The sequence below is a fragment of the Anser cygnoides genome, chromosome 2 (genome assembly GCF_040182565.1).
Source record: "Anser cygnoides isolate HZ-2024a breed goose chromosome 2, Taihu_goose_T2T_genome, whole genome shotgun sequence".
NCBI classification, from domain to species: Eukaryota; Metazoa; Chordata; class Aves; order Anseriformes; family Anatidae; genus Anser; species Anser cygnoides.
Window position 1 is genome coordinate 46,831,782 of NC_089874.1, and position 27,427 is coordinate 46,859,208.

Sequence of the window (27,427 nt, forward strand, 5' to 3'; positions counted from 1 at the left end):
AAAGGTACTGAAGCACTGCACCTAACAAATTCATGTCTGAAGTATAACTAAAGCTGCCTTGGATCTCATCTGAAAGTCTCCTATTCAGGAACCCGTGTGCCAAGAGATACAGCAACGCGTCTGCTAGATTCCACTCTTACAATTCAAAGCTGAGGAAGAAGCAGCATCTGCAAGCTGTTTAAAGACGACTCAGAAGGAAAACAAGGCACAGTCAGACATCAGGCTTTTAGTTGGAGATTAATGAAAAGACACATTATTTTCGCTCATGTTGCTGAAGCAGCAATCAAAAGGAAAAAATATGTAAAAAGGGTGCACGGAGGCTACAATTCAAGAGTGCTTTCAGCAACCCTGCATTTAATGAGCAAAAAGAAAATTCAGATGAACTCCCACTAAAATTTAGCCTTTTGCTTTTCTAGTTTCTCCAGTTCAGTCACTGCTACTACCTCTTCTGAAATCATTCTGGGCATTCGCATGAGCACTTCTCCCAGTCTAGTAAACGAAGAGAAAACTAAGTGGCTGCAATGAAATTAGTCCCCATACTCCCCACAGCTGAGCCACGCATCGCATTGCAGCATAAACTTTCAGATGCAAGAGGGGTTTTTAACACCCGGACAAGAGACTGTTTAACAGGGCCAGAGAAGGGGACAGGACAAGCTCCCATTTAATAATCCAACTCAGAAGCCTGTGTTACAAGGAAGGGGTTGATTTTTAAAATAGGAGAAACATAGAAGAAAAAACACTGCTTCCTTACACCAATTATAACTGTAAGGGAAGCCAACTTTAAGTGAGACAGTCTTTCTAGTTTGTGTGTGTTGTGAAGTTTCACTTGCTCTAGCTTTATTACGAAGCAGTGTTGTACAGCACGAACACGAAGCAGAGCCGCATCCCACATTTTAATTAGGCTGATCCAACAGACAAGAATATGCATGCCATATCCAAACACAGGAAAGAAAACCCATCACGGTCTAATGGCCACTAAAGATAGTGCCTCACTCAATATCACTTAAGCCTTCTAGCCCTCCCTTCTGGCCAAAACCTTACTTCAGTAATTGATTATTTCACCATAAATACTTAACGTTACTCTAATGCAGGAAGCTCGTAGATGTCAGCCTCTGAATACTGTAATAAAACGAGCCAAGAGCACGTCCTGTACTGCGCAGCAATGCATTTGCTGTGCTCAAGACACCGAGCGGTCTGCAGCGAGCCATAGCAAGGCGTTACTAGAGGCAGGCAGTCCCAGCAGCCAGTTAAGTAACAGCACTAACACGCTGCTGGTTCCAACCCTCCCGAGATTCCAGCTTTTCTAGGTGAGCAGGTGCTCTAATTATACACCCACAATAAATATTATTCCTTGGGCAGAACCAGCTCAAGGAACTGGAACATTTCCATGGAATAATAATTGCAGGGAAGAGAAGGAGCATAATCCTAGGATGTAAAAAAAAAAAAAAACCACCAATGGAAATACCACTGAGAAAACAAACGCCATATTAAAGGCATCGCTTCATAACAACTATTTGCAATTGTGTTTCACTTAAGATGACAAATAATTTACCGCATAACTTAATGCCCTCCTCAATCAACAGCCCTGAGCATCACGACAGATGAAGCAAGGAGGAAAAAGAAGTGTAGCGGCTCTTTCTGGAAGCATTATCCAAACTCTGAAAGCTCAGGTTAGAAGAAAACAAAAGCCAAAATGCACTTTTGGACTTCTCCCCAAATACAGACAGGTATAAGGCAGTGTCCATATACAGCAGCTACTAATGACTGACCAGTACTTACACAAAACATGTAAGCATAACAATGCGCAGGAGGAGTGAAATTTGAAACACAGCTAGCGTTGGAGACCCTTACGATGCTTCAAAATCAGCAAAATAAAGGTTTCACTCCAAAAAAAAAAAGTGTTTTTAAATGAGCTAAAACAACAGCTGAGATTCTCTCTGTTCTCCAGCCAGCTTTGCCAAACAGATTTATTGATTAACTGAACTGGTGGCTCCACTACCATCCACCAGCTTGCTACTTGCAACAGCTGTTTGATTTTTTTCCAGTTTCTTCCTGAGGAAGCTAAGTAAGCACAGCAGTGACATAGGTGACAACTAAGCAGAGCACCATTTTGGGGTTAATATTCCTCCCTGAATACCTGGTGGTAAAGGTCAACTGGTAGCACTGAAGCTTGACAGCACCTGCATCACTTAAATGTGTCTGAAGACATCAGTCAGGATAAAGGTTTTGTGTCACTGCTTGTGATAACACGACCCAGAAGAAGCTTGTATGCAGAGCTAGAGCACGCAGTAGGACCTACAGAGAGGGGCCCTGCAGGGCACGCTACAACCCCTGAGGCTCTGCGCAGGGCCACTTGGCTACCCAGCACAGGCGCGGTTGCACGTTGTAGTGAAGATGAAAAGTGAGACAAAGAAAGACTACTGCCACTTAAACTCCTGGTTTGAGTCGAGCCTGGATTTCTCCAAAGAACATTCTCCTTTGACCTTGCCAAGCTGGTAAGTTTGGCTCATCAGCTAAGTTACGGCCCTATCTCTTACAGCGTTTGGTAGGAAGTCTGCAGGCATTACCCCCGTTTTTTGTGAAGACGGGAAGAAAAGCCTAGTTTTCAAACCAGAAAACAGTTCTGTTCTCAACTTCATGGAGAAAAAAAATCCAACAATTTGCTAAACTGTATTTCGCATGGTCACAGAAGGGTTGGGGTTGGGAGGGGCCTCTAGGGGTCATCTTGTCCAAAACACGGCATCTCTGCACCCTCCCTTTGGGCATTTACAGACACTGATGAGATCCCCCTGAGCCTCTTCTCCAGGCTGAGCAGTCCCAGCCCCCTCAGCCTCCCCTCACAGGAGAGGAGCTCCAGGCCCTCCACCATCCCCGTGGCCCTTGGCTGGACCCTCTCCAGTCTGTCTGTGTCTGTGGTACTGGGGAGCCCAGAGCTCCAGGTGCGGCCTCGCCAGTGCCGCACAGAGAGCAATGGTCCCTCGCCCTGCTGGCACCGCTCTGCCTGAGGCAGCCCAGGAGGCCGGCAGCTTTGTGCTGCAAGGGCACACTTGGCACAGCCTTGTTCTAGAATAATCAAAAGTTCCTTTTGGTTAAAGTTGAAATGAGAGGATCCTTTACCAGCCTGTACCCTGAGAAGCATGCTGATGTCCACCACCACGGCTATAAGGACAAGTCACACAATCGTTACTTGTGCTGCTCACCTTTTTTCCTCCGCACGCAAACAGATCACAAGCTCCTCTAACAAAACACTAATATTACTTGGGTGACGAGAAGAAGACAGAACTCCCTGCCCGACGAGCACGTCTTTCAGCCTTCACTGCCGATTTTACGGCACTCAGTGCCCGCGTCCCCTCACCAGGGGTCTGAGGAGAGGAGCCCAGCGACGGCCGGACCCCAGCAGCGCTCTGAGGCGCGCTTACACCGCCCTCAGCGGCACCCCGGGGCCCTCAGGCCGTGCCTAGCCCCGCCGGGAGCCCGCAGGACGCCCAAGGACGTTTCACCGCCGCCCCTCAGCGGCTCCGGCCCCCCCCGGCCCCCTTCACAGCTCCGAGGCCCCCGCCCGGCCCCAACGGCCGCCCCCCGGCCGTCACCCCCGCGGCCGCGCCACTCACAGCTCCAGGCTGCCGTAGGCCGCCGCTGCCGCCGCCGCTCCCGCACCCGCCGCCGCCATCCGGCCCCGCCGCCTGCCCCCGGCCCGGCCTCGCCCCCTCCCGGCCCGTCCCGGCCCTGCCCGGCTGACGCGGCCCCGCGGACGGCGCCCGGCGCAGGACAAACTGCCTGCGGGCGGCACCGCCTGTGGGAGGCGGGGACGCCGCGCACCGGCCCCGCCCGCACCCCCCCCCTCCTCCCCCGCGTGTGTGGGAGAAATGCGCGTGTGCGAGAGAAGGTGCTCGAGCAGGGCCAGTGGCGCAATGGATAACGCGTCTGACTACGGATCAGAAGATTCTAGGTTCGACTCCTGGCTGGCTCGGCTGCTCCTTTTTCTTTTTTTTTTTCTTCTCACTTTTCTGCCCTCTCCCGTTAAAATAATTTCTTCCCCGAGGCCAACCCGGGAGTGCTGCCTGCACCCCTGCATCCCCCCGCCGGCAGACGAGAAGTGCTACTCACCGCCAGCAGCCACGAGTTTTCCCCACGCCATCGTGGGCGCTGCCCTCAGCAGCCCCTGCGTGGGACCAGGCCTGGGGCACCTCTGATCCCCCCAGCTCCAGCACTCCCTGCGTCACCCCCTGGCTTCTGGCAGCTTCTCCCATCCCCAATGCTGTCCCCTCACTGAGGAAAGGAGGGCAGCCGCCGCTGCAGCCCCTTCCAGCTCACCCCATGGGGTTGGAGCCCCCCATTGGGGTTGGCTCAGGAAAGCACGGGGGCTCACCGCAGACTCTCCTGCAACGGCCAGAAGAAAAAATGTGGCCCTGTAGTGGGCAGCACTGCATCCCCTGCAGCTCCTCGGCACTCATCGGCCTCCACTGTGGGCTGTGGCAAAGGCCAAGGCCTCCAAAGGAGCTGGAGAGCCCAGCGAGGAGGCCTCCCCCTGCCAGGCCAGGGATGGGGGGGAACCAGCATTTCACGGTGCAGCTTCCCCCCGTCTGCTCTGGGTGATGACCGGCGCAGCCGGGATTTTAGGAAAGACTTCATGCTGATCACTGCTGTTTGGTATCGTCTTTAATCACTGGAATCACAACAGGCCAGTAGCTTCACTGCTGCTACTGGCCTTTATAAATATTCAGCGGCACAGAAGACAAGAGGGCTGTATTCACACGTGGCTGCAGCTAGGTACACCAGCAGGCACCCTAATAAAACACTCTCTCCCAGAGTTGCCCTTTAAAGGAGCCACAAAAAATAATAATAATAAAAAATAATTAGTACCACTCAGTACCACTAGCTGGGCTCTGGGCTTGCTTTCCGGACACAGAAAGCCACAGGCCATGCACCGCACTCCTGCTGTGTGGGGACATGGGTCGCTGCCAGTGGGGCTGGAAGCTGCAGGAGGGGTGTCCCCGTGTCCTGGTGGGTGTCCCCATATCCCGGTGGGGTGTCCCCATGTCCTGGTGGGATGTCCCCATCACCCACCTTCGCGGGGCTCCACGCCTCTGGTGTCCACGCAGGGACAGCCTTCTCCCAACCCTCAGCTTGCCTGAGCAGGCTGCTTGGTGCTTGTTGCTGCACGGGTGTCTGGCCACCCTTGAAGAAAACAGGATGAGAATTTTTACTGTGAAAATCCTCCGTTTCCTGCTCTTTAGGAAAAGGAGCAGTGAGCTGGGCTCTGTCTCGCCGCTCGCCACAGGCAGACAACAGCCTGACGGCCTTCCTTAGCCTCACCTCATGCTGCTGTGCAGCTATAGCGGCAGAGATGTAAAGAAACAGGAACGCACAAATGCTGTGTGATGAGGGGAAAACATCCTCCCGACCTCTCTCCATCCGGCCTCAGGAGATGGGGATGTTGGGCCATACCCTCCCCAGCTCCATGCTCCTCCACGTCCTTGGCAGTTGCCTGCCCTCCTGGGTGCTTTCCATCACGTCCTTCTTTCCCCATGCACCCCACTGCTTTAGCACATTTTGTTGTTCTTTATGGATCAAAAAAGCAGTCCATTTCAGTGGTCATTTAAAGGCATCCCCAGGTATGTCTCATGTGTATTAAAATCACTCTGACCTTGATCCAACACACACTTATCCACACATATTTATCTCCTTACTGGTTTCACTGGGACTTCCTGTGCACCTGAAGTTTAATGCAGGCAGGGTCTGCCTAAAGGATGGGGGCTGTGTGTCATTCTCTTTTAAGCAAGGACCTGGTTTTGCTGTTGCTGAAAAACAAAGTGGCAATATTTCCAGGGAAATTCAAAAGTGCAAAACAGGGAGTAAATGCTTTAGGAAGAAAGAGCCTACAATTCCCCCCAGGGCTGTGAGCTTGTGGCAAGGAGAGGCGGAGGTATCGGCAGACCCAATGCTGAAACCGAGGGATATTTGTCCAGTGCTAATAATCAGCACAAGGAAAAAGCACAGGGAGGTATTTACTCTCCTCTCCTGAGGGCCAAAGAGACTTCTTTTCTTGGAACGGCTCAGCAGCCCTGTACCAGCCCGGCTTCACCTCACCTCTGCCATAACACACCTCATTGCCGACGAGACTGCGCCATTTCCAGGCCCAGGAACTATTCCGTTTGTAGAAAATAAGATATATTTCCCCACCCCCAACTAAATCATTTAAACCCCGAAAAAGGTTTTCCCAGTCTTAAAAGCCCCCAAGCGGAAGTTGGAAGCTGAAGAGCCACAGCCCTCTGGCTCATCAAATGCCCTTCACCCGTGCCAGGGGAAGCGCTCCTCCCTGTGCTCAATGTCAGGGCGCGTTTGTGAAATCACCTTGGCCAGGACGCTTCTTGCAATTGAAAATACACAAAAATATCTGCTGCTTCTACAGCTGTTTTTTTTTTCTTCTGGCTTTATGCAAAAATCTCTGTTTAAACGAACTTCTGCATTCTAAACAATAGAAACTTAACAGCACGATCTGAACGAGAATCTATTAAACACTGGCTCCCGAAAGCAAGCTTTAGGGGATTCATTTACATAACTATTTGCATGTGAGCTACTCATTACCAGCACACAGGGGCTTCTAAGCAACCCTTACTCTAAAACAAGTCAGAAGAACAAGCTGGGGTAGGAATTAAGGACTAAACTAACTTTTCACAGCAGACAGCACATGTCAGTATCTTGGTAAATAAAAGGCAAGGTGTGTGTGAATAGCAAAATCCCATGTGAACAAGCCAGGTGACAGGCAGAATTTAACACGTGTTTTCTGAAATTCTTCTGTAGAAGCAGCTTTAAACTGGGACTGTTCTGAATTGCCCAATTATGCCTTAATCTTATTTTCTTGCCAAAATGACCATGGCAGCAGGCCCAGCGAAGTCTCTGAAGCTGCAGATGAAAAGGGCCTGTCCTGGCTCAACGCTTCACCGAGCTGGGAAGTGGGAGTTGGCGCTCAGCGCCTTGCACGTTCACCTGAGAGCTACCTGCACATTTTTTATCTCAGGGGGGAGCAGCCAGAAGGTGAGGACCTGCAGATGCAAAGATGCCTGGGGGTGAGGAGGAAAATCCTGGCTGTGCAGGTGCGTCTCCTCCCTTCCTCCCCCACAGAGCCGCTTCCAGGCAGGCTGCAGGGACAGGGACAAGTGGGGGACACGACATCAACTCTGACAGCCACGGCTTCGGAGAGGAGGCAGGAGTAACACAGAGCTTAAATTAATTCAGATTCCCAAAGATAGGGGTGGTACACATTAAAACACATAGGTGAGCAAGGCAATGCAGTATATGCTTTAGCTTCAAAACCATCAACTCAGACACTCGATTTTCAACAACTTCACATTGTCATTTCCAGCTCTTGGTAAATACACAAAAGGAGAGCATTCACACTTAATAATTTATACAGGACCTCAAAACTGAAAATAGGACAGCCTTCGTTTCCCCAGTGCTGAGGAGCACAGGGTGGCTGACAGGAGTAACAAGACACCGTGTGAAAGCAGAGGCCGAACTTTCCACTGCTTCAAAGGAGGCTCCTGCAAGATAGCTCAGAGCAAACTGGCTGGTTGAGGCTTTCCACAAAGGAAAATGTTCTTATCTCCCCCTCCCCTTCTTTCCTGCTTATTTTGGGGTGTGGGGAAGGCTGCAAGAGTGAAACAGCAGTTTAAACCGCTGCTTAAAAAGAAAAGAATCAGTCCTGCTAGTGTTTTCAGATCTTCTCAAAAGGAAGGCCAGAAAATGTGCATCAGCAGATGCTCCAAAACCGAAGAGCGTTAGCCACGCAGTCGCTGGTCTCTCGGAGACGGTGCAGCACATTGAGACTGGTGTTTCCAGCTCACTTCCAGAAGCCCCTTCGATATCATACTGCCTTTGCTGCCAAAGCAAGCTCAGTGAGGGGAACCGCCTGCCAAGGACTATCTGAATTATTCACCAGGAACATTCAGCTGGCATTACTTCCCATCCCAGCACCTTTAGGCAGTCCCAAGATCACCGTCACATCCTTCGACTGCTCCTGGGCCAAGCCATGATGCAGGCGACAAGCAATACGTACCCATGGACGTCACCTGCTGGGATGGGGGCACCGGGGAGCCTGCCCTTGTGTGTTTTATTGCACCCGACTCACGCTGCCTAGATACGGCACTGGTTATAATGGTTTGTGTCAGCCCCCATCCCTTTGCTATCCAGCATCTGGAGCCCCAATTTAAGGCTGTAGGGAGCTCATGCATTTGGGGTTAATTCTACCTCCTCTTCTCTGCATACTGCGATGGGACAGTCCCCACGGGCTTTCGGTCACCCCCTGAGGGGCTGCAAGATGGGCAAGGAAAAGGCAAGCTGCTGCTTCTTGGGTCGAAAGGGCCCACGACGGCAGCCCTCTTTGTCCTGCGGTAGTGGTGCTGAGCTGAAGAAAGATTTTAGCATTTGACACTGAAAACAAGGTAAGTCAGGCCTTCTGGCCTGAAGGACTGCATTCAGAATCAGAGGTACTGCTCTGAGAACTAGAGGTACTGCTCCAGCTGAGTACGTGACACAGTCTGACGACACGGTGTGAAGTTCAAGCATCCGTCTAGCTACATTTGTGCTACGGGAAAAGGTGTATGGTTGAACCACTGCGGGTTCTCAGGATGGGCTCATTTCTGGAGTCTCAGTGCCATTGCTCAGCTAATTTACTGTAGCTCACTAAAGAGACCTTCACCAATGTGATCCAGTCCTCTATCAATCAGAAATGAATTTACATTTCCAGCATGCACACAAGAGGATTTAACTAGTTTTCTACATAGTATTTGTTGGCAAGGGTAGCTGAGGCTCCCAATTGCATCTGAGACTTTAAATGAAAAGCTTTTTCTTAAACAAAAGCTTTGTACCTGTACGTGAGGGGCTGCACAGCACTCGTACCTACAGAACATGCACTGCAGGTACACCTGTCACATAGGCAACACATACTGGGGGAGCAGACTTCTTTGACTATGAAGCACGGGGATTCACAAAGAGAAACAATCTGCCTTTCTGCTTTTTCAACAGAACAGAAAATAAGGGCCCAACTGTCCAGCCCCTTGCTCAGATAAGCCGATATGATTCATGTGAGCAAATCTGTTTATACCAGTGGCTGGACAAATTTGAGTACAGGTTGAGGAGCTGGGGTCTAAATCCCTGTATAACAAAGCCTGCATAACAATCTTGAGTTTGTTCCCAGAACTCTAAATAAGCACCATTATGAAATGGCTTTGTGCTGGGTAAACACTACAGAAGGGAGTGGCCAGGCTGGGGCTGAGCTGTGGGGACAAACTGTGAAAACCTCAGGCAAATATTTGTATACGGAGAACTTTTTTCCACAGTGAGCTCTGTAAGCAAGAATGAGAATGGATTTCCCTGGTGTCTACACTTCCAGCATCCCAACCTTTCCAAACATAATCTGCTATTCAGACTCTGACACAGCAGACTGGCCCCTGTGTATTGCAGCAACACGCAAGCAGCAGCTCAGGTCCAAAGTCACCATGGTATTTTAGTCCAGTTTGTTCCAGCTTCTTGTTCTGTTTGAAATGGGATGTCGATCTCCAGCTGCTAGCCAGCATGCCTGGGTTGTTTTACAGCCAGACTTGATACCAGAGTTCAGGGAATTAACTGGAAGGTCTGAGCGCGCCATTTTGTGCAGACTCCATTCTTTCCTTTTCCTAAAGAATTACTAAGAGAGAGAGTGTCTAAAAACTGGTAGTAATAATTTGATGTCCTTCAGGGAATCTGATGAAACGTCCTTGTCAGGAAACACTTCCCAGGAACGTTCCCTGGAGGCAGGCAAGCCAGCCTCTGGCTTTTTAATTGTGCACGGCATGATCTGAGTTCATAGGCATGACAGCAAGTTGTGCTTTCTCTGAAGAGCCTTCCAAAACGAGCCAAAAGGAATCTCCAGATAGCAGAAAAAGGCACGTAAGAGTAGACCGGTCAGCTTAGATAACATGCCACATTCTTGGTCAAGTAGACATAGTTTGATACAGCTGGAACTCACACGCATACAGGCTCTGAGAATCCAGCAAAAATCTCTCATATCCTTTTACAGGAAAACTGCCGATTGGAGAAAAACATGCACAGGAAATCAACTGAGGGTGGGGAGAGGGAGATCACGTAACAAGCCATCTGTACGGGCTTCCAGATACCAGCCACGCTGGCTAGTAGTGATGCTGGTACACAGCTGCTGGGGTTGTGCCATTCTCTATGTGTTTCAGGTGACAGGAGTGACAAAGCAAATGTTCATCTAGAGGGTAACAGCGATGCCCATCTTCGTCGTTCAACTCCATCCCACAGTCCTGCAAAGAGAGGTCATACACATTTAATTAGAGCATGTGTTAATCTCCTAGTGTCAACTGGGGTCTGGCTTGCAGGAGGATGATGTTGTGACGAGGACAGAAGATACCTCGCTGGCAGCTCCTTCCTAATATGTTCAATATTTGTCATGAGCAGGAAAGCATCTGGGCAGCCTTGCACAAGTTTGTCTTAAGTAGTTTTACTGCATAAGCTTTATCTCATGGCGAGTTGAGTCCCCACATATTTTAAATGTGCTCATGTTTCCTCTCAGGTAGGATTCACCACTTTGCATTAGATTAATTGCTGTCGTACTAATGCAAAACTGACCTGCAGAATCATAGAATCATAGAATCATAGAATATCCTGAGTTGGAAGGGACCCTTAAGGATCATCAAGTCCAACTCTTGATACCGCACAGGTCTACCCAAAAGTTCAGACCATGTGACTAAGTGCACAGTCCAATCTCTTCTTAAATTCAGACAGGCTCGGTGCAGTGACCACTTCCCTGGGGAGCCTGTTCCAGTGTGCAACCACCCTCTCTGTGAAGAACCCCCTCCTGATGTCGAGCCTAAATTTCCCCTGCCTCAGCTTAACCCCGTTCCCGCGGGTCCTGTCACTGGTGTTAATGGAGAAAAGGTCTCCTGCCTCTTGACACCCCCTTACGAGGAAGTTGTAGACTGTGATGAGGTCTCCCCTCAGCCTCCTCTTCTCCAGGCTGAACAGGCCCAGTGACCTCAGCCGTTCCTCGTACGTCTTCCCCTCCAGGCCTTTCACCATCTTTGTAGCCCTCCTCTGGACACTCTCCAACAGTTTCATGTCCTTTTTATACTGTGGTGCCCAGAACTGCACACAGTACTCGAGGTGAGGCCGCACCAGCGCAGAGTAGAGCGGGACAATCACCTCCCTTGACCTACTAGCGATGCCGTGCTTGATGCACCCCAGGACACGGTTGGCCCTCCTGGCCGCCAGGGCACACTGCTGGCTCATATTCAACTTGCTGTCAACCACGACCCCCAGATCCCTCTCTTCTAGGCTGCTCTCTAGCGTCACATCGCCCAGTCTGTACGTGCAGCCAGGGTTTCCCCGTCCCAGGTGCAGGACCCGGCACTTGCTCTTATTGAACTTCATGCGGTTGGTGATCGCCCAGCTCTCTAACCTATCCAGATCCCTCTGCAAGGCCTTTCCACCCTCATTCGAGTCCACAACTCCTCCAAGTTTGGTGTCATCAGCAAACTTGCTCAAAATACCTTCTATTCCTACATCCAGATCGTTTATAAAAATATTGAAAAGTACCGGCCCTAAAATGGAGCCTTGAGGGACCCCACTGGTGACCGCCCGCCAGCCTGACGCAGCCCCATTTACCATAACCCTTTGGGCCCTGCCCGTTAGCCAATTGCTCACCCATCGTATGATGTTTTTATTTAGCTGTATGGTGGACATTTTGTCCAGTAGGATCCTATGGGAAACCGTGTCAAAAGCCTTGCTGAAGTCCAAAAAAATCACATCAGCTGGTTTCCCTTGGTCCATCATACGGGTGATCTTATCATAAAAGGAAATCAGGTTAGATAGGCAGGACCTACCCTTCACAAACCCATGCTGGCTGGGACCAATGACTGCTTTGTCCCCCAGGTGAGCCTCAATAAGTTTGAGAACCATCTTCTCCATGATTTTACCAGGCACTGACGTGAGACTGACAGGCCTGCAGAGGCAGGGCTTCTTTCCACTGCATTACAAACACAACGATAGACGACATCTACGTATTTAATTCACATTACGTAAGTATGAAGGCTCTCCGGAAAGCCCTGCATGAATGTGTAACAGCTTACATCTCTAGGGATTTTTTGGGCAGCCATATCCTCTCCTCACCCCTGACCACACATTCCTTTCTTTTGTAAGTGAAGGTAACTTACACCAGACAGGATCAGTCATCACCTCGGCATTTTTGAACAATCTGACTTGGAAATCAGATACACTAATGGGATCTGGCACTCAAGGCTTCTGAAAAGCAGCAATAGAATCTTACTAATTCAACACATTTCCTCCATTAACAAGTAAACTGCAAAGTTTAAAAGTGCCAATTAGTTTCTCGCCCATAACTTTATAGATAGCAAATTCAATCACAATTGGGACTTTGGTCCTCAAACTGGAAATTTCTTAGCCATTGATATTAAGGATTACAGAAAGCAAGGTTTGAATTGCTCATATACTGTCACTGGAAGGGAGGAGATTTGCTTCCATTTAAAAAATAATAATTATGAACACTATTAAGCACCCATTCCCCTAGAAAGCTGCTGACCTACCTCACAGTGGTAACATTCCACGTGGTAATCCTTGTCCATGGACACAACTCGAATGGTTTCATCAGACCCCTGTAAGCATTCAAGCAAATGAGAAATTACAGAGGATTACAGGAGGATCAGACAAATGCACTCTGTGGATCTCTTCCTGCAACAATATAAATGTTGGACAAATGCATTTTGGCTGCTGGTTGGAAACCACAAATAAATCCTGCCACCTACAGTTATTTTTACACTAAAGCTTCATCATCGGTTCACTGCCAATATTCTCTAAAATGTAACATCACAAATGTAGAATTCTATCTGTTTACCAGTCAGAGCTATCCCACAACACACATTGATGATTTGGTAGTTTCAATATATCACATTTCTCAGAACTTTAACTTGTTTTTTGAGGAGACCCATCTCCTCAAAATATTAAAATGAGTTAGTCTCACAGGGGTCACATAAAAGCAAGCACACAAGCACTACCAGTGTTTATGTGAAGGAAAGGTATCCCTGAATGACACTAATGGCAGTATAATCTCGGCAGGAGATGAATAAAGCAGCCTGGCCCAGAGGGAATAAGCTGCGTTATCAAGCAAAGGAAGGGTCACATTTCAAGGGCAGTGTACGAGCTTAGGTCAAAAGGCTGTGCTCTGGAGGAAGCAATTGTCTCTCCCCATCCACAAGGACACTCATTTTGACATGGGCTCAAGTGTGAAAAAGAGCAAGACCCGAGACACTCCTTCCCCAGAGGGGATAAGAAATAAAAAGCTCTCACCTCAGAGGGCAGAATGGGAAGTCCACATGCTGCACACTTTGGAGCTAAAACTCTGCAGAAGAAACAAGAAATTGAAGGCAAGTTATACATCAACATAAAAAGTGAGACCTGCTTGTTCTTGGTGATAAGACAAAAAGCTACAGCTGTAAACAATTTATCCACAGGAATGTTTTACATCCCAAGATCATAAATTAATTTTAGGATGGATTGTAAGTACTGCTTGGCACACATTGCTCAGTCAGGCAAAAAATAAAAATAAAAACACTGTAAAATTCTTGGCCATTATTAAGAGATTTGAAAGAGAGAATGAAGAGAAACTGAGCAGGACTGGCCCCAGAAAAACAAATTAAAAGAACTGTCTGCCTTGCACTGGGGCAGGAAATCTCAGAGAAAACACCAAAAGACAGTTCAACACAAAGGAGAAGGTTCATCAAGGGCCTACAACACAACATAGTACAATAAATAAATGAAATTGCAGGGAAATGTGTGTCATTTCAGAATGACGGTGACACATGAAGGCGATTCTAATCTTAGCACAATACAGAACGATTCCAGGGACTGCTCGAGCAACAGTTACTGTCTGTCTGCTCAGAAAACAGGAGCATGGAGCAGAAGTTAGCCAAACAGGCACTCAAAACGTATGCTGCTCTAATGTCGTAACTACCAGCTAGGAGTGCAGCTCTTCTGTTTTACTGTCCAAGTGACAATTGATTTTTAAGTGGACTTACCAGTTTAATTTAAAGCTGGATAAAAAGTTTTCCTTTGCATGTTCAGTGGTGATGCCTAAAAGCGTTCTTTGAAAGTCAAACTCAGCCCTGCAGCTACGCAAAAGCAACTCACATTGATTTCTCAGTCTTCCTTTGGAGCAGACTGATTCCTTTCATCACTGAACACTTCATGAGCACTATTTCACACTTACCCTTTGAGACCACTAAACACTCTCTCTGCTTTGCAGAAAGGGCAGCTGAAGCCCAGAGGTTAAGTGACTTCCTCAAAGTTACATGGGAATTCGGTGGCAGGGCAAGAAGAGAGACATCAAGAACTTCTAGGGTCTAGCCCCACCCTCAAACTTCTAGCTTCTAATCCTGTATCTGTTTTACTAATCCTAATTAGCTGAAAAAATAAATTAAATACTTGTTGATGGGATTATATCTGCTGTATATTTTGTCCTTACTTGTGGTAATCTCTGACACAGTAGATTTTGTTTTCAGTGTCTACAGTAAATGGCACACCATCCAGACACTCATTGCAGACCACACATCGGAAGCAACCTGGATGATATGATTTCCCCAGAGCCTGCAGGATCTGCAATAAACCAAGAGACAAGAAAAAAGTGTGTGAACAGGCAATAAAGGTGAAAATAATACACTCACAGCTTTGCATCAGACAACGCTGCATGCTCATCAGCAGTACTGTGTCATTTTTCAGGCACCTCTTCTAAAAAATGAGTTAACAGGAATAGAAAGGGCAGCTGGAATTGATACAGATTGCCTGGTTCATGGAGCTGAATTATTAGCGTGGGTAAGAAAATAATTTATGGAATCTCATTCAAGATATTTAGCATCACAAAGGATAAAAGCAACAGGACTTAAAGGGAAGAAAATAATTTCTGAAGCCAAAAGGTGGCGAATACTTAGCATAATCACAAAGCAATACATACCAGACCAACAAAAGGAAATATTTCTTTATGTTCTCCGCGAGAGGCTGAAACAATTACTATTGCTAGGTTTTAATAACACTTTAGATTTGTAGGAGCTTTGTTCTCACTAGTCTGGCCTTCTACTTAACATAGATTATGGAAACTGTGTTGAACTCAACAGCTGAAATTCACCTTCTATACAAAACAACTTTTCCGATTTTAATGCTTTCCAGTGTAAGTGGGCAAGCAAAGATAATTAACGACAAGCATTAGAAAACCTTGGGAGGAGAGCTGTGAACTAATCTCCTAGAAAGTCCTCATTTCTTTGCCACGGCCATAGTTTTACACCACCAGCACCATGATCATGAATTTTTCTCCCTCCAGATCACCCACAACCAAATAGTGCCGGTGCTGGCTGAAGGCCAGCTGACCCCTTGAGACGTCATCCCCTCTGTGCAAATCCTGAACGGATGGTAACATGTCGTAAGCTAAGGAGAAATTCCTGCTTCAGCAGGATGTCCACACATCTGCTGAACGTTTTTCAAGGACCTGGATGGATCTGAACCGGTTCACACACTCTGGGTCAAACCGACTCCCCAGTAATGTCAGTCCTGTGCCTTCCAGCACACACACAAAGCTGCGACAAGGCAGCAGCTTCATCCTCACGGTACATGGGAACCCACAGCTTGACTCTAGGAAAAACAGGCTCGGTGCCCCACAGCAAGGGAACACTGCAGAGCCACCGCCTTTTTGCACAGGATTACACAAACACTGTCCAGGGAAGCCCAAAAAGGGATGAAAGAGCTGAAGGCTCTACTTTTCAACTTGCCCTGAAAACAGGATGAGCCAAGTCTCTGTACCACACACAGCAGGGTGCCAGCTTCATATCCTTGCAAAAAAAAACAACAAAAGGCTTAGTGGATTTTCTTTCTGCTACCAATCTCACACTAGGCAGACTAGCAGATGATAACAACAGTACCAGATATGAAAATGTTTTGCTTTTGATGCATTCTTCTAAAACGCCGTGGGATTTTTTTTTTTTCCTAAAGCAATTATCACTTACCATGTCCATTATCAAATGGCCACAAATGAAACACCTGTCAGCTGACTGCTGGAAACCAGAATACTGCAAGGACAAAAAAGAATTGGCTTAACATTTCACAAGGCTAGTAGAGCATAAGCAACAGCGTTATTTGGCGCTATTAAGCTTTTGGCGTTATTTGCTTGGCCACTTTCTGTACTCCTTACACAAACTAAACCCTCCACTGTTGTGTTTTTTTTTTTTTTTGTTTTTTTTTTTTTAGTATTTTATTTAGTATTTTATTTTAGTATTTTATTTAGTATTTTTTTTTTAGTATTTGAAACTGTGGATGGGGTCATGGGGAATATTCTATAGACATGAGACATTTGGTGTTCAGAAGAAGTACAAGTTCCTGTAACTTTCAAGTCCTAAATTTAAAGTTAATTTAGTATATGAGTAAATACCATAATGAAGATGCAAATAAGGCACTTATTCATAAGGCTTACTTCCTTATTTGACCACGTGAGTCTACAATCCAGGAACTTACTTATGTTTATCACATATTCATATCACAACAGCTGCCAAATCCTACCTTTGTTTACACTGTTCTACGCCTATCGAAGATTGTCTGAGGTCAGTGGTGTTGTCCCAGCTCTTGCTTGCAATCGTGTTTTGCCCTGAACATCTTTTTTTTTTTTTTTTTTTTTTTTTTTCTGCTGTTGCTATGATCTAATGGCAAGGAACTGACTGTCAGGCACGCAACACACACCTCAGGGGCACAACACATCATCTAACTAAGGTTTCAATCCTGTCTAAATGGTGGAAATGCAAATGGTGGAAACATGGAACACTTCAGATGCATTTGACCAATGTTTCCATTTTCAGCCTGTGTAGAATATCCTGGTGACAGCAAAGAAGACTAATCTGTTTCTCTTTGACAGAAATCACTAATCTTCTCCAGTAAGCAGGCAAATATGACTTTTTCAAGTCTCAGTGAAGGCTTAATCTATGAGGGCTTGGGGGGCTTACAGCTTTTTGCATTTTTTGTAGCATCAGGGTAGTGATGCTTATCTCTACCAGTGAAGGAGAGGACTGTGGAGTTGCTTCATGCTCAGATACATTCAGACAAAACCCACAGAGGGTAAAGATAGCCATTAAGATGCCCAAGCAGAAACAGCTCATTGGAAAAGAAAATTCCCTCGTTCATTCTTCTGTAGCCATTCACCTGCCTCCTATCTCCAGAAATGGCAACAGAGACACACTTTGAAGGAGCCATCACAAGAGGCTACGGCTTTGACTGTGGATTCTGAACCCTGAAACTGTGGCCACTAGAGCTGTGTGAAATGCAGGCAAAGCTGCCAGGGAGAAAGCTGTGCGTCTCCCATGGAGGCTGAGATGCGACAGCTCTGTGGGAGCACAAGGGTCAGCTGTGCGCTTACCAGGAAATCTTCTTCACAGAACACCTTTCCATTGACAAAATAGAAGGCTTTTCCTCTCAGCTTTCGACCTAAGGAAAAAAAAATAACACAGGGAGAAGAGAAAGGTCAGCAGAAAGCAGGGAGAAAATGTGAACAAAAAACAAGTGCTGAACAGCAGTAACAGGGAAATGATCGGCAGCAAAGGCATCAGAGCAGGGCAGCCACGAGCTGGAGAAGAGCATCCGCCTCCAGCACAGGTCCTGCTGGCCTCCAGCCCCAATGGTCCCGCTTTTCCCTTCACTGGCAGCCGCTGGCGAGTGCTGGTCGCTGGATACTGACAGCAGCCCCGAGCTCCAGGCAGGAGGAGGGAGGTTCACAACACGGACACGCTTCTCTCTGCTCCCCACCGACACGTTCATTACTGCAGCTGCCAACTAAAGTCTGAACGTTCAACTGCATGTAAGAAAAGCATTTTTTTTAAACCAAATGTCCTCATGGAGACATGATGATGAAGTTTTCCAAGAAAGGACTCCACATATGGGTAAGATTTGTATTTACTACAGCTTTAGTGTTTATGCCTCGCATTCAGTCTGTATTTGGTTCCACATAACTATGGCAACACCCGCTCATGCTGCTGCTCTCCTAAAGAGGGACCTGGAGAAAAAAGGCTAGGCTTTGCTTCTTTGTAAAAAGCTGCTTCTACCTCTTTGCAGCCCCCTTCCCCTGTTGGGGCAGGGGTTTGACACACAGACACGCAGAACAACGCTGGAGCAGCTCCACTTGTTCTCGGCGAAGGGCCCCCAGGCGCATGCCCAGAGGCAGGACCTGGGGCAGGGCTGGTGACAGGGACTTGCCAGGCACCTGCAGAAGGAGCCGAGCCACCGGGGCCCAGACAGGTCCCACTTGATATGCTGCACGTGGCAAAAATCATTAAAAATACTGTAATTTGATTCTTGGTCTATAAATGCGGAAGACACCAGGTCTGGAGCTCACCTCTCGGTGCTTTCTGGCACACCCCTGTTTGGCAGCCTTTAACGAATAATCACACTGTCTGCAAAGGATTAAGAAGAGGAGGATGCCAAGAGAAGCCACTTCAGTAAACTAAACTCTTTGCTGTTTGCTGGCTACGCCAGAGGGCACTCTCAGGCTGGGAAACAACTCGCAGTGCTACGCAGGACATGGGAGGCTCCAGCGCAGCCCAAAAGCTTTGCACTGAGCCCAGCGGGGCGTCCACTGGATGCCACAGGGGCCCTAAACATACCACTCCGGCACACTCATCATCGTTTCCTACTAATCTCTGCTGGAGACCACTGTGTTACCCGGAGGTGAGAGATGTCTGAAATGCAGCCCCGCTAAACCGCAGTGCTCGGTTTAGAAAAGAGAAATGCTTCACTTTGGTTTTAGAGCACATGGTAACGTGGGCTCTGCTGATTTCCCCAAGTGCCTTTCTACCTGTATGCAATGTCTCCTTAAAGTCAAGCTGGCAGTGGTGAGGAAAAAACATGCACGGGGCCACACAATGTGGACATTTCTTTGGACATCGGCCCTGGCTGGTGCAGGAGCAGTGCCCGTCCCAGCAGAGGGGTGACGCTGGGATCGCTGCCACCTTGCCATTCCTCCACGGTGACAAAAAAGCCTTTACCGGGCTTTCTGCACCCGGTATATTTTTAACCCCATGACATTAGCAGGTGCAGACTGATGGCAACAGACCTTCAGGGAAGCCACCACAGCCAGTGCGCTGGCTCCTGCTGTAAGCTAATTCAGCAAAGGAATAAACCCTTTTATAAAGGATTTTTAACTTGGCTGTTGGTTTTACGTGGGCCGATGAAGAAGAGGTGCTAACACCAAGAACACTTTAAGGAAAGAAGGGAAGGATGATTTAATCACTTTCTTTAGGGACCAGGTGAACATTCTGACTTATTTTTAGCTCTTCTCCACAACTGTCTTTTCTTTAAGCCCCTGGCAGAGACCCAAAAGGAAATTTGCCAAAAAAGTGAGCACCGCGTGGCAATGGCCGATGTCCCCAGGCTCCTCCGGCAACGTGAACGTGCGTGGGACCGTGCCTGACACGAAACATGTCCCCCTCAACAGTGACACCTCTGACCGCGGGCCTGCAGGGGCTTGGCGCAGGCCGTGCTCCAGCACAGTTGGGCTGTCGTAATTTCACTGTGAGGAAGTGTATCAGGAACTTAAGCGGCATCTACAGAACCACAGATTGATGATTACTGCGTTTAAATATGTATCACTTCAAATATGCATCACAATGACTACAGGGACAATGTCCTTTGATAAACCCAGGAATATTAACACATGGCTTGCCACTTTCAGGATCACTTGCTCTAATACATGTGTTCAACTGCCATCTCCTGACTATTTCACTTTCACTTCACCCTCAATTTAGCTCATCTCTCATCTGAAACAAAACCAGACAATTACAATTCTCTGGCATTTCAATCCTTTTGTCTTCACTCATCGTTACAAGATTTCACGCCCCCTTCCCTGACAGGAAGTTTGGGCCGCGTGCTTTTACGTAGTGCTCATCCCCGGCACATCTGTCTGATCTACCCAGCTGTGGGGCCTTCAGGATGGCCTCGTGGTCATTTAAGCACCAATTTCAGAATATTTCAAGCTTAGTCACTGGTGCCTTCGTGCTAAGATGAACACTACTTGCTCAGCAGCTGAGCACAAGCACACCACCGGGCCGCACTGCCAGGCCGCTGGTGCTTTTGTCCATCATTTTCTCAGCTGGCAGCCTGCTCCCTCTGAAGGTTACACAGAGAGGTTTACCAGGGACTCGGAGTGGCTCAGGAAGGATGCTGAGAGATCCGTCATTGGCTTGCTGGGGAGCTGAAACAAGCTTTCTCTTTTGAAGTTGCTTTTCCATTATTTGCTAAAAGGGCAATGGAGGCCACAAACCCACGTTCAAAGACCAGAGACCGCTCTTGGTGCATGTAGTGGTACAGGGCCATGTCCAGATCCCAGGGCTCAGTGGGGATGCACGAAGGACCTTACTTCTCTTATCTGGGAGCTCCCTGCGGTATCTGCACAGAGCTGGGCAGGACTCCCTGCAGACTGGCAGCTGCTCCTGGAGTACTTTTCATGCTGCCAGCCCTGAGCCTCTGTCATTACAAAAATCAGCCCTCCTCACAGTGCCACAGCTATGAGATACCTGTGGGCACGTGATTACCAGAGGCAGGTGAAAGACAGAAGGGTTTCAGTTTCTGGATGCAGCCTCCTGACACACTGCTTGGGCAGCCGGCTGGAAATCCCAGCCTTCTAGGTGCTCCGGATCAAAATGAGCTCCTCCTCCATCCTGGATAGCTCTGGCTGCATTCCCATTTTTCATTTCCCCCAGGTAAAGCTGGGAAGGTTGAGATGGAAGAACCCACCCAGGTCCGTGTGCATCCTGCAGCACCACAACAGCAGCACGTGGTGCCCAGAGACCTCAGCTGCCTAACCCAGCACGGAAGTCCCTGCTGCCCATCGAGCACAAGATCTACCAGTCCCCAGCTGGCACATGCTTTTTTGGGGCCTTCTGTGGATACTGACTTTGCTGACACGCAGGATGGTGTCCCACTGTGTGTGGCAGACTAGGCAGAGCATCAGAGAGCTCTCATTAATTTCTGGTATCTGTCCCATTTCTGTTGGCCACCATTAGAGACAGATGCAGCAGCGAATCTGACACAAATGTCAGTATTTCCTGTCCGCTCTGAAACTGGGGCTGTGAGAAAGGGTCACTTAGGCGCCTGCACATACTCCAGATGAGGTCTGCTCAGCTGAGATCAACAGGCAGATAACCCAGTTCAGATCAAAGGCTTGGTGAAACTGCGGGCAGGACGCGATCTCTCTTAGAAGAAACTGCACTGAGACAGCAGCCCCATTACCAGTCTCTCTCTCTCAGCTACATCAGCTGGATTGTAAAATTGCAAAACACCCTCCATGCTATCAGAAAACACTTGAGATAGTAAAAACAAAACTCAGAGAAAAGAAATCTGAGGCCTGAAAGCTGAAAGCATGCTCTGGCACACACAGCAAAAGGTTAGCCACCACTAACGGCAAAGCAACCGCAGGTGAAGGCAGAAATGGCTCTTCAAAGGGAAACTCTGCAAAACCACAGCAAGCCACGTAGCTGAGCAACACCTCTTCATTGCTAGTGGCAAACCCAGCAGCTCACAGACCGATACACTCACCCTGGGACAAGCAGCATTATGATCTCAGACTCCCTGCCCCAGTATCGGCCGCTCTCTGTTCCGGGGACAGCTGCTGTGCTCACCAAAATGCACCAAACCAGGCGGCGCTCAGAGCTGTCCTTCCACCCTGTCATCACCAAAATCCTCAAACACGCTGAGGAAGAGGGAGCTGGGGCAGCTTCTGCCTCCTGAGCAGTGTCCCCTGTGAGATGCAGCCGGGACCTCTTAAAATCATAGAGCAGCCCAGGTTGGAGGAGATCTCAAAAGATCATTAGGTACAACCTTCCATGGGAAAAGGGAGCCTAGATGAGGTATCTAGTACCTTGTTCAACTGCATCTACATCTTCACAGCACAATTAATCTTATGCCTCTTCTTAACAAAAAGCAGTATTTTGAAGATTACTTTGAAAAACAGAAACGCCAGAAAGACTAGAAATATAGTCCATTAAAGGACTGAGCTCTTTTTCCTCATTTTGTCCATACAACTTCAGACCCTCAGCCAACAACTGACACAAACCACCAGGCTTACTCATTAAGCCCTGATTGCTTCTGCCACATGTGAGCTGGACATGTACCCTTCCAGCAGGGATATCTACCGAGGACATCTGCACCATGCCAAAACCCTTCAGCTCAGACCTGAAAGCGGTATTGCCATGCGACCAGGCCAGGAAAGGAACAGGAGAGAAGCCTACCATGGAAGCTGCCCTGAAGTTTCTCATGTACAGCGAGCACTTGTGACAGACAGTGGGGATTTCTCACCAGCGAGCTGAGAGCCTGAAGACAAAAAGTCAGTGAGCACAAAGCAGCAATTTAGAGCGGAGCTGAAACATGCACTGATGCCTGTCCTTCTCCCAAACGGTCTGTAAAGCCAGGCATGTCCGCATCTTTGCTGAGATTCCTTTTGCTAAAAAACGTATCATTTAGTGCGCAGCCTCTTGCATGGTCATTTTACTGAAGGGATGCTGAGGAAGTCTTCCTGGCAACACTTAACAGTCCCCACTTTGTAGATCTGTACATCTCTCACGTGTCGATCAGTGCAGTGGTTTTACATTCAGAGCCTGCGTGAGCCAGTTACCAGCACTGGAACAGCTTTTGCACCTGAAGATAATGGTACGTATGCACGTGCTGAGGGGGAACCCCCTAGACCAGGTTGTCTGCCTGTCTGCCTGGGGTTAGGCTGCACTTGCTTGTAGCGTTATTTACTGGTCCCAATAAAAACCATGGCCTGGTTGTTCCGGGAATTATACACCAGTACAGGGCATGCTTATACAAGGTAATGAGCCCAAGGATACCAAGAGCAGCATAGCTCTAAGTACTTGTGTGCTATAATCACTGCAGCACGACTAATTCGCTCAAGCAGAGGGCTACGCTCAGTTAAACTGCTCGATACCTTAGCTACCTCGTTTAGTAAATGACCCTTGATACCTTTAAACACAACTACATTGTGAAATATATTTAAAAAAAGATGCCCACAGGGTAGCCGGAGACAGCCAGCTTGTGCTATTTCAAACTCTGCCACTGGGACAGCCGCCTGTTACCCTTACACAGACATCAGCATTAATCTGAGATTATAAAAAAAAGTCATGCAGACATGTCAAAGGTCGACTCCTGTAATCTGGCGAACGTGCAAGACTTCCACCTCTTTGTAATAAGGGGTCACAATCTGGTCCTCGCGTGGGTCCTTCTGCTGCAGTTTTATGTCAAACCACCTTGCAATCAGTTCTTTCTTTCTGACTTCCGTCCTCGCCTACTGATTTCCTTCATAGTCATCTCTGACACTTCCCTTGCACTTTTTTAGCTTTCAGGTTTCCTCCGAGGACCAAGTGGCGTTGAGTACAAGACCCATATGCTCTCGAGTGTGCTGGCAGCAGGGCTAGAGGTCTGTTTTCCAGGCAGGTATAAGTCTGCCCGAGTCCTAGAGAGAAATGCTAAAACAGCACAACAGGTTAAAGCGATGCTATCTAATTAAATATGTATCATTTGTAAGGCCAGATACTGGCCTGCACTGGTTAAATAACAGACGCCAACATCTGGAAATACCTGTGGGTTTTGGCATTCTAAGGAGGTTTGGCTAGTGATTACACAGAGACGTGAAAGGTTAATGTGTAACAAACCATTTGATAAGAAAAAAGCTTTGTCTAACAAGCAGAGAAAAAAAACCAAAGAAGATGTAAGGAGACACCTTAAGCTCGCAGAAAATAGCTGTATGACTTTCGAGGACTGTATGACTTTTGAACCTACTTTCATGGCCTTTGTGTAAGGCAGAAATTATTTATTACTGAAGCAGCAAAAAGAGCCCGCATTTTTTCCTCCCTCTCTCCCCTCTCCAGAAAGCTACCCTGTTTGTGTGTCTGCCCTGTAACAAACAACAAGATAAACGAGACATTTATGCCAAAGTAATCACTCTAAATCTGTTGTTTTGACCTCTAAGCTAAATTTTCTGCATTACATGCCAGTGGCTCAGATAATACAGAACATTTTTTTCCTGACAACTGAACCCTGTAACGAATGCATAGCTCTGCTCGACCAATTGCTCTCCCCTACCATTTATCTCTGAACATAGGATGTAGGGACATAAGGGGCGTAGGAAATTCGGCACCATGAGGTATCAGCGCCCCCCACCCCTTCAGACCCTCTCAGCTTTCTGTATCTGGGAAACCAGCGCACCATTTGGACACGAATCCAACCATGAACAAAATTAGAAATCCTTACTAAAATGAAAACAGCAAGACAGCGGATATAAATATCTGGAGGACAATATGCTTTACCTTAATAGGTAATTTTGTGCTATTTATTGGAGGGGAGATATTCAGCGTTCTACCAGAGCACGGATTTTAGGGCTGAAATCATGAGCAACCTTGACTTCTCAAAGACAGTGTGCTCTGGATGCTGTCCAAGATGAACTTCACTTGACCTTAAAAGCACAGCCTCACCACTTACTTTTCAGATAGAAAGCAGAGTTTTCACATATGCTGCTCAAGATGTTCTTTGCAGCTAGACAGGCGATGCTGTCCAGACAAACATGTATTTTTCTGGCAGTTAAAACAAATCCCAACATATTTACCACAGCGGTACCGTGGTGCAGACCACAGAAAGCCTGCAAAGAGGTGCACGCTGGGGACAGACCTGCAGGCACTTCATCCACAGTGGAAATTGTCTCAGCCTGTGAAAGGGGTTTACGTTACGCTCTCATTTATGCTCACGGAGTGGTGTACCCCCAGTTTTGCAGAAGTGCACCTTCTGTGTTAAGCCAGCCTCACTGAGAGTCACTCACCGAGAGGTTACTGGGAGTGGACGTGGGCCGGTGCCGAGGCTGAACCACAGCAACAGCATTTACTGCTGCCTGCGTAGAGCCTCTCTCTCCACTCAAACGTAGCTAGGAAGACTCGCAAGAGATGCTAGCAGGTGAATCCATCCGTCCAAGCAACAAGTGAACAAGAGGAATAATCACTGCCGGGCGGCAGCGAGCGCTGAGGCCGGAAAGAGGAGAACAGTGCTCGCAGAAGCGTGTAGCATTTGAAGTACATTTCCTTTTCTCTTTTACCAACAAATCGCCTGGGAGCAGGGAGGGAAGGGGAGAAGTCATTTCCTTGATCTGCATACTATGGGCCTTTTTGTTATTGTTTGCCTGCCGGTGGCTGGACTGGGAAGGAAAGAAGCGAACACATCCCTGAAGGCACAACGCGCTTTTGGTGAACAACCTGAAGGCTGGACACTCGGCGGATTTCTGGAAGTCTGCTTCTCTCTCGTTTTTGGACACCAGTGAAGAACGTTTTTTGTTCCACAACGTTCACATGAGAAAAGTATTTCTGTCCATCCCCCGCGGCGGACAACCACTGCTGCCTGAAAGGACGTGTAAAAGGGTTCACTTCAACCACTGGTCAAATGCAGGCTTTTTCTCTCGTAGGGCTATCCTGTATTTTCTGCAGTGTATTTCTGAAGCACCAGTTGCACAGCTGTAATTTTAGAAATTTAAGACAGCTTGAACCTGCTGCTGGATTATTTTTAACAGGAGCTCTGCTGGGAAGGGCAGTTCAGAGGCTGCCTGGACAGAGAGGGAGAAAGGTCCCTGAAGCAAAGCCCCGGCTGCAGCCAGGGACCCTCTCCGCAGGAGAAGATTTCAAATTAGCTTAGAAGAGAGGACAAAAGAGCAAGCTGCAGGCTTCTGAGCCTTTAGGAAGCTGCCATCCTGTGCAAACACCCCTCTTTCTTTTCAGTTTTCCTGTCTTCAGCCAGATGACGGTGCAGCGCTCCACTGCAAACCTAGGTGAGGCCAGGCAGTTGGTGCCGGGCAGCTGGGGAACCAGCGGAGATCAAGGTTCAGCTGCTATTAAAAAGCACGCACATCTTTCTATATTTACTCCTACTTTATAGCTCCAAATAAAACACTAGCCTTTACAGTCCTGATGAGTTTACAATTCTAAATACACCACAGGAAAAACAAAACAAAACAAAAAACTGTAAAAGTTCGTCTCGGAAAACCAAACTGATACATGCAAAAGCACCAGATGGATTATTATTATTTTTACTGCCGCCGCATATGTAGCTACATTCCTAAAAATATGCTACTGGCTCCGGGGCTAGGCATAACAAAACAGAAAAACCACCGCCTCACAAACAGCCGCGGTCTGAAACCGAGAGGCCTGGTTTCTGGGCCCAGCCCCCTCGCGGGCTTCCTCGAAAAGCCCCCCGGGGAGAATCGGGGCATCGCGGGGCTCGCCAGGCTGAGACCACGAGCACAGCACCCAGCTGGGAGCGAGGAGACGGGCTGTGGTCTCAGGGCACAGCGCTGTTTCTCTGTCTGTGCAGTTCACAAACTCCTCTCCAAGGCCAGGGATGCTCAAGGCTGGCTCCCCGCTCGGGATGGTGGATGATAACGTTGGGAGCCTGCTGCTACCCGCGTCCTGCCAGCAGCGGGCTGCAAGGTGTCAGACGCAGCAGCTCGCCTTTGGATTCGCAGGCGGGAAGGCAGAAGGGCTTTGAGGTCTGCCTGGACACATGGGAAAAGCTAAATCCCAGTTTAGGCATGCTTACTGCCGCTTGGAAACAAAGCGCTCGTGTAAATAAGAAAATGTGGCTATAACTGAGAGACAAAGGAACGAAAATAACCTCCCCCCCACCAGAAAGCAGAAGGCAGGCACAATCCCGAGTATCTTTTCTACATGCCTTGCGAGAATCTATTCAAAAACAAACAGCCAGCAGCACCACAAAGGCACACAGCTGCAGCAGCCTCCAGCTGGCAGACAAATGAACAACCGCATCCTTCTTTGTTTTTTCCCCTTAAACCAAAAAACGTTAAGCCAGAGGAATTTGTCAGAGGGCAGAGCTCGAGCGGGCGCCGGGCGAGGGGTTACTTACTGCAGGCCCCGCAGGTGAAGCAGCCGTCGTGGTAGAGGTTGCCCATGGCCTGGCAAGCCTGGTTTGCTCCGTACACCCCTTTGCTGCACTTCACGCAGGTTCCTGCAAGAGACGGAGGGCAAGAGAGGTCAGAAGCAGGGTTTGGGAGCCCGGCTGGCTGACGCAGGGACGGGCGGGCCCGCCGCGAGGGTTATTGCACCTGCAGTTTGGCACCGCTGCTCAGCTCAGGGACGGGCAGCGAGCTGCAGCCACACCACGTAGGCGACACGGGTGTCACGTACCCCAGGGAATGCTGCTAACGGTGGCCACTATGATCATCCAGGCTGCACAGCTAAGGCCTTTTGCACAAAATAAACTGCACAGCAGGCACAAAGCCCTCTCTCTGCTCCGCAGCAACCCCGTGTTTGGGACTCCACCTCCGGGACTCTCCCTCCAG

General features: G+C 48.4%; 2 protein-coding genes and 1 non-coding gene across 3 annotated transcripts in view; 1 reads left to right on the forward strand and 2 right to left on the reverse strand.

The window, feature by feature from the left end:
• Positions 1-3,764, reverse strand: part of SACM1L (SAC1 like phosphatidylinositide phosphatase) — a 29,961-nt gene extending 26,197 nt beyond the window's left edge. The window contains exon 1 of the mRNA XM_066991997.1: positions 3,612-3,764. Coding sequence (XP_066848098.1) covers positions 3,612-3,670 — 59 coding nt within the window. The 5' untranslated portion in view covers positions 3,671-3,764. The remainder of the gene's footprint in view (positions 1-3,611) is intronic.
• Positions 3,765-3,897: 133 nt separating this feature from the next.
• On the forward strand, positions 3,898-3,970 carry TRNAR-ACG (transfer RNA arginine (anticodon ACG)). Its single transcript has one exon. It is a non-coding gene; the product is annotated as a tRNA-Arg (tRNA).
• A 3,244-nt stretch (positions 3,971-7,214) lies between these two features.
• The window catches only part of LIMD1 (LIM domain containing 1), a 28,945-nt gene continuing 8,732 nt past the window's right edge, over positions 7,215-27,427 (reverse strand). The window contains exons 2-8 of the mRNA XM_013184736.3: positions 26,992-27,093; positions 17,465-17,532; positions 16,068-16,130; positions 14,540-14,670; positions 13,366-13,417; positions 12,606-12,674; positions 7,215-10,307 (exon numbers count right to left, since the gene is read on the reverse strand). Of these exons, the coding sequence (XP_013040190.3) occupies positions 10,170-10,307; positions 12,606-12,674; positions 13,366-13,417; positions 14,540-14,670; positions 16,068-16,130; positions 17,465-17,532; positions 26,992-27,093 (623 nt within the window). The 3' untranslated portion in view covers positions 7,215-10,169. The remainder of the gene's footprint in view (positions 10,308-12,605; positions 12,675-13,365; positions 13,418-14,539; positions 14,671-16,067; positions 16,131-17,464; positions 17,533-26,991; positions 27,094-27,427) is intronic.